At 39.5% G+C, this 7,147-nt stretch overlaps 1 protein-coding gene across 1 annotated transcript in view; it reads left to right on the plus strand.

Moving 5' to 3' along the window:
• Nucleotides 1–7,147, plus strand: part of BEND2 (BEN domain containing 2) — a 54,184-nt gene that overhangs the window by 4,336 nt on the left and 42,701 nt on the right. The window contains exons 2-3 of the mRNA XM_012656628.1: nucleotides 3,053–3,238; nucleotides 6,932–7,062. Coding sequence (XP_012512082.1) covers nucleotides 3,053–3,238; nucleotides 6,932–7,062 — 317 coding nt within the window. The remainder of the gene's footprint in view (nucleotides 1–3,052; nucleotides 3,239–6,931; nucleotides 7,063–7,147) is intronic.

Here is a 7,147-nt window from a genome sequence, read left to right on the forward strand (position 1 = left end):
GGCGTCTCAGGGGCTTGAGGAGACTCTGGGATTCCCATCGTCTCCCGGGTTGGTGGCGTCCCTGTGGCTGTCGGTGTCCCGGGGGCTGGAGGCGACTTTGGGGCTCACGCGGCCTCCCAGGGGCTTTAGGTCACCGTGCGCGTCGTGGTGTCCCTGAGGCTAGCGGTAAACTTGGGCCTCACGGAGTCCCTGGGGTTCGCGGTGTCCCAGGGGCTCGAGGTGACCCTAGGGCTCGTGGCGAGTGCGCGTCGAGAGGTTGCCCATGATTTTTGGCATTAGGGCCCGTGGTTCTTTCCAGAACCTCGAGCGGCGGTAAAACAGTCTTGGCAGTCGCCGATCCAGGAGGTGGAGCCATTGCAAGCCGTTTCTTCGTGCCCTCTAAAGGGCCGCGTGGGGACTGCGGCGCCCGCGCTTTTTCCTTGAACTTTTTTTTTTAAGGCTCGTGTGAGCTGCTGAGCACAGCCCTGTGCGGTTTGGCTTAAGGCTAGGGCTCGTCCGGGGGCAGGGGATTTGCTTTGCGGGGCAGAGTTAGTCTGCGCTTTGCAGCCTCAAATTTCAGCCGGGCTGCGGTGAGGTGGCTTGAGTGGTTCCCACGACTCTCCCGGGATGCCAGCGCGTGTGAGCTTTTGACATTTGGCAATTTATTAGGTACTCGGTGCTGACTTTCTGGGACGAGTTGATCCTTTTTCAGCCTTTCTCGGTGGAGGCGGGTGGGAGGGCGAGGAAGGACCCAGACTCTCAGGCTTTTACAGAGGTTTGTTTAAAGAATGGACAAACTCACGAGTTGATTCATATAAAATCTTGTGAGATTGAGATGTAGATTTTGAGGCTTTGATGGTAACCGGGTTTGATCAAAGACAGACAGAGCAGCCTCGCTGTTTTATTGTAAATACATAAAGGAAGGGGAAGAAAAAAAAGATGTAGGGGTGTTGTGCAGAAGTCCCTGGGTATGGAGCCTGCTCTTTGCTTCAAGAGGGCAGATGCCGTTGTCAGGAAATACTGCAAAATGTGGGAATCCCTGCAAAGCAGGGGAGCCCGTTTGTTCCCGCTCAAGAGCCCAGCCTGCCCGAAGTCTGGTTGTTTGATAGAAAAGGCTCTGCTTTAGTCTGTGGGGAATCGCTTCCCTCCCTCCTACCCGGCTCTGCCCGAGTTGGGGCTGCTCTTTTATAACGTGAAGTGGTTAACTGGTTTAAGGTTTACGGACGGTAATTTTCCAGGCAACTTTTCTGTATAGTGTTTTATACAGCAGAATATGGGCTAGATGCAGTTTTGAGCCTCCCTTCTCTGGCCGGCAGCAAGTGCTGGGTGATGGGATACAATTTTGGCCTCGTTATCCACCATCTGGCGGACTTTGGTGTCTCTAAAGTTTAATACGGACAATGGAAGGTCTGCCTTTGAGAGTCTTGCCAGAAGATTTAGAAAGTGATTGGTCACTTTAAACAAAATTGGAGCGCTCCAGCTGTTGTAATCTGCACTGTTTTGCTGTGTATTCCGTCAGGTGGTCCTGGGGCGAAATGCAGTTTTCGGCCTTCATCATTATCTGATAAATTGATGGCAAGTGAATGCCTTGCACCTTGGGAGCTTAATCGTCAAAAAACTAATAAATGGTACAATGTCTTTTAAAATTTGATTAGGAAGGTTATGTGTATACCTAAAAGAATTAATAAGAATTGTACATATTTACTGAGAGACCTTGGTGGAGTTGTCAATAGCTTTACTAGCTTTAGTTTGTTGATACACAAAAGTTCATCTTAATAAATTTTCGATTACCTTTGTTATTGTTTTCTGATGAGATGGTCTAAAGTTTATTGTAGAGAATCAACAGAGAAGTCTAATGAAGATAATTTTGCTACTCAGAGATAGCCACCTAGATAACCATTGGTTATGTTACTTTCGACTCTCAAAGTTAGGATTAGACTGTATTTTTCTGTTTTGAATCCTTTCCCCTCCTTTTAACATTATTTCACAAGCATTTCTAATATCAGTAAATTTTCTTTGAGAACATGCTTCTGCTCATTGGCTATATACCATTTCGTTTAGGGAAATACCCTAATTTATTTAACCTTTTGTTTATTTATCCCTTTTGTTTAGATAATTAGGTAGTTTCCAATGTTCTATTTTTCTCCTTGTGAAGACTATTCAGTAGAGTTCAGAGTGACTCTTCATACCCAATCCCATGTTTTAAGGATGAGAAAACAGAGGCAAAAGAGTCAATGTATTTTGCCCAAAGGTCATACCTCTGGATAACTTCAGAGCCTAAATTGGAACCCCTCATTGTGTGATTCCTAATTTAGTACCATTTTCATTTTACCATGTGCCCCTTACACTAGCTAATTACTTTATTCTTATGCTTTGGTCTATTTGAAATCAATATAGTGAATCCAAGTTATGATACAATATAATGTGATCTGTGAGTAAATACCTCAAGCTTACACATTTTCTTTTTCAGGCCAACTTTAAGAAATAAGAAAGCCCATTTTAATATCAGGCATTTTGCATGATGGGTTGTTTTTAATATTCATTAAAATGGTTTATGGAGTTGATATTTCACACCTAGTTTATTTGTGGTTACCTATTTCACATTTTGTGAGATTCAATTTGTTTCATAACAACATTTACTTTTGTACTTTATTTCCGCCCTATCATTTGTCATAAATATGAATATTAATTTTTAGAGAACAAGTTTGGAAATTCATGGTCACCACATGTGTGGCTATGTAACACCAGTTGCATCATTTAAGTTAAAAGCATATCATTGAACATACTGTAGCATGGGCCAGGTGGCCACGTGTCTTACATGAGAAGAAATTTATTGTTCTTACAAAATTGGAAGTACTAGAAATAATGATCTATGTGTGTGTATACATACATATATATTTCAAAGCTTCTTACTCAGCAATTGATTCGTTAGCTAACTTGTAATGATTACAGATATCAAAATACTTAATACGATTTTTTCAGCTCAAAAGTTTTTTAAACAATCCGTAACTTTATAAGGTAGTTTCCTCTAGAAACTTTATTTAATCTAAACTTTCTCTTTGCTTATTCTTAGATTTCATTGTTGTAACTATTGAAGATGACAGTGATGGAGGCAGCAATGATGATCATTATGTGACAGCTGAAGCTTCTGACAGAGAAGTTACTCAGGACGCATTTCTCACTGATGACCTGGTGACCATACAAACAGATTTTCAAGACAGCAGTGGTAACATTGAGGTTTCATCCCAAGTGTCAAATGGTAATTTTGCTAAATTTCCTCCTGGACAAAATTTTGCTCTCTGGTCTCCATTTCCAGTAAATTGCTTAAATATTCCTATAACCTTTACATTAATTAGTTATTACCAGAGCACCATGCTTTGTGGTAATACTATAGTGTTTACTTATGCTTGCATTTTCCCTTCACTTAAGCTTTGCCACATCTCCTTTTCCCTTCTTACTCTATGGGGAACAGTCTCAGAAGGCATCGGGGAGAATATATTTTCTGTCTATGAAGAATTATTTATATCTGGCAACTATAACTATGTGGTGGCAAAGCAAAAGTGAAAAGCTAAAACTGAACTTATAGGAAAAGCAGCTTGGGTCAAGAGTCCATGGAGCAGATGACATGATTATCTATGTAGAAAGTCTTAAAGAATCAACAAAAATCTGGAACTAATATGTGATTATAGCAAGGTTGCAGCATACAAGGTTAATATACGAAAATTAATCACTTTACTACATACAAGCAATAAACAATTGGAATTTGAAATTAAAAACACAATTCTACTTACATTAGTACCCAAAAGAGTCCATAGAAAATGGAGTCTTGCAACCAGAACTGCTGTAGCTACTTGTTCTTCGAATGTTTGTTTCCCCACCACAGCATTGAAAGAAATGTGAGACTATTCATATCCTTACTTGTACAGAGAACTTAGAGACATTAACCACTTGGAATATTTCTTCTGTAGCTATATGACAATTTGTTCTTTACCCTTTGCTTAGAGAATTGGGTTTCCTACTCTTTAAAACATTGAAATGTTACTGTTTAGGTTGGAGGTTGGCAAACCTTTTCTGTAAGGGGCCAGATAGTAAATATTTTAAGCTTTGCAGGCCATAAGGTCTCTATCTTAACTCTGCCATTGTAGCATGAAAGCAGGTGATATGTAAACAGATGGTCATGGCTGTGTTTCAGTAAAACTTTATGGATACGGAAATTTGAATTTCCTATAATTTTTCCATTTTATGAAATATTTTTTTCTCCAATAATTTAGAAATATAAAAAAAAACCCCAACATTCTTAGCTTGTGGGATACATAAAAACAGGTGGCAGGATGGATTTGGTCCACAGTTGTGGTTTGCTGACCCTGATCTAACTGATGCCAATAAGTCATTTGATACCACTTATCTTTTCTGGTTTTAAAACTATATGCAGGGCCAGCAGACTACTTCCTTGGTGTGTTATAGAACATCTGTCTGACTCCAACGGCCCTCGTTAGTGGGAAAGAACCAGAGGAGAATTTTCAAATGTGCTACCAACCCATTATTTCTAATTCTAGGAATTTGCCTCATAGAATGACTTGCAGAAGTGCAAGACTGTTTAACAGCATTCTTTGCAAGAGAAAAACTTTATAAGTAACTTGAACATCCATGAATCAGGGACTGATCAAATAAATTATGGCTTATCTACATAACAGAAAACTAAGGAGTTTTTAAATTGACTGCAATATATCTAAAGGCATTGGTTTGGAAAGACCAATGCATGTTTAGCAATAAAAGGAGGTTGCAGAGCAGTGCTTATAGTCTGATCTCTTTTATCTATCTAACAGGTAGAAAAAACTCAGAATAGGACATTTTAGGAAAGGTAGCCAAGTAATTATTTTCAATTTTTTAAAATTTTGTAGAGACAGGGTCTTGCTATGCTGCCCAGGCTGGTCTCAAACTCCTGGCCTCAAACAATTCTCCTGCCTCCGCCTCCCAAAGTGTTGAGATTACAGGCATGAGCCACTGTGCCTGGCCGTAAAATATTTTAAAAACCATAATTGACATATAAAATTGCTCAGAATATGTGTACAGTATGATTCAAACTATATAAAATATATATGGAGTAAGAAAAAGAGAAGAAAATATATCTAAACGTTATGATATTTATTGCTGATGGATTACTTTCTCTGTTTATTTAAGAAGCTGAAATCCTTTAGGTGAACTTTTTCTTTTTTTGGCATCCTGGGTGGTGTGTACAATAGGTGAACTTTTTACAGAAGTCTGTTATCAATACACACAAAAATACGCACACATTATTAATATACAGCTTAAATAATTTTCAAATTAATTCATGCACCCAGCCCAAGAAATAGAAGGTTAAGAGCTCCCCAGAATCCACCCCTGCTTTCAGTCACTATTCCCTTTGCAAGGTAACCACTATCCTGACTTTTCCCACCATAGGTTACTTTTGCCTATTTTTGAGTTTTATATCAATTGAATCATATACTATACTCTCTTGCATCGGGCTTTTTTTTTTTTGGAGACAGGGTCTTGCTATGTTGCCCAGGCTGGAGTTCAGTGGCTTTTCACAGGGGCCATCATAACACATTATGGCCTTGAACTCCTGGGCTCAAGGAGTCCTCCCATCTTAGCCTCAGGAGTAGCTGGGACTACAGGCGTGTGCCACTGTGCCTGGCTGGTGTCTGCCTCCTTTAACTTAAGGTTATGATTGTGAGATTTATCCTTGCTGTGTGTAGTAGTAGTTGGTTTATTCTCACTGCTGTGTAGTTCATTTATATGAATATACCACAATTTAATTAATCATAGCTTGTGTTAGTTTTATAGTCAGAAAAAAAAACCCAAGGAATTTAAAAATAAAATTTGGTTGAAGGTAGAGCTCAAATTGGACATATTTTATGACTTAACATTTTTATATATTAGTCTGTATTAATTCTCCCATCTTCTTTATCCTCTTTTGGGCCTGTGGTCATTATATGTCCACCACAGAATGAAAGGGAAACAGAAAAGAGATGAAACCTGAGTCCCTTAATTGTGCCTCTCATTACTGCTCTGGCTTAGGGTGGATAAAGTGAATTAACTCTTTCATTAACGTGTCCCTCCCAGTAACTGTGATGCAGGCGTTCAAAGCAAATCTCTAGTACAAGACATACTCTGATATTGTTGCATTCAATGTCTTTTTCTAGTTCCACAGTTAAATGACTCAGAGCCGTAATGGAACCTTCCTAATTCTGGATTGTTTGGCTTACATTTCACATCCATTTATTTAGGTTTAATATGAAATTTAGCTAATAAGGCTGGGCACAGTGGCTCACACCTGTAATCGCAACACATTCGAAGGCTGAGGTGGGAGGATGGCTTGAGGCCAGGAGTTTGAGGTTTCAGTGAGCTACGACGACGCCACTGCACTCTAGCCTGGGTAACAGAGTGAGACTCTGTCTCTAAAAAAACCAAACCAAAACAAACTCCTAACTAATAAGGCAATTATAACTTTAGAACTGACATGGACATTACAGATAATCTCAACTGGTTTTCACCTGGCAGATTGGGCGGCGGTGTCTATAGTGGTCTGCCCAGTCCGCAAAGAGATGGGGCCGGATCTGGAGTAGATTCCCGGATTACATTTTGGAGGCATGCTGCCTCCCTAAGTAAAGAGCCATTTTAAGCTCCTTTACAAAAACTGCCATCGTATTCTCTTGTTCGTTAACTTTAAGTTACTAAGCATTCACTTTACACTTTGGAATTGGTTTGATTCTTATTCCTAGTCATGGGCAGTATAGCCCTTCAGTTTAAAAAGACTTACTCTGAATCACTAATGAAAGAATTCTTGTTTTGTCACTCTCTGAAATTCAACCAGAACTCCAATTTGAGGTGGCATTCTGAGAGCATGTCCCTGTTAAGGTTGTTAAGGTAGTAAGTGTGTGAAGTAACTTTTTTATATGTTGCTTTACAGAACATGAAGGCTTAGTTCCAGAAATGAACTGCACAGCAAATTTAAAAAGATATGGCCCCAACTCAGTGGAAGAGGTGTTTATCCCATTGCACAAAAAAAGACGATCATCTACTCTGAGGGAGAATGCTATGGTTTGTATATAAAAGTGAAAATCTTTCTTTGTTCTTTTCTTTTTTTTTATTTCAGCATATTATGGGGGTACAGATGTTTAGGTTA

This window comes from Propithecus coquereli, unplaced genomic scaffold (genome assembly GCF_000956105.1).
Source record: "Propithecus coquereli isolate 6110/MARCELLA unplaced genomic scaffold, Pcoq_1.0 Scaffold513, whole genome shotgun sequence".
Lineage (NCBI taxonomy): Eukaryota > Metazoa > Chordata > Mammalia > Primates > Indriidae > Propithecus > Propithecus coquereli.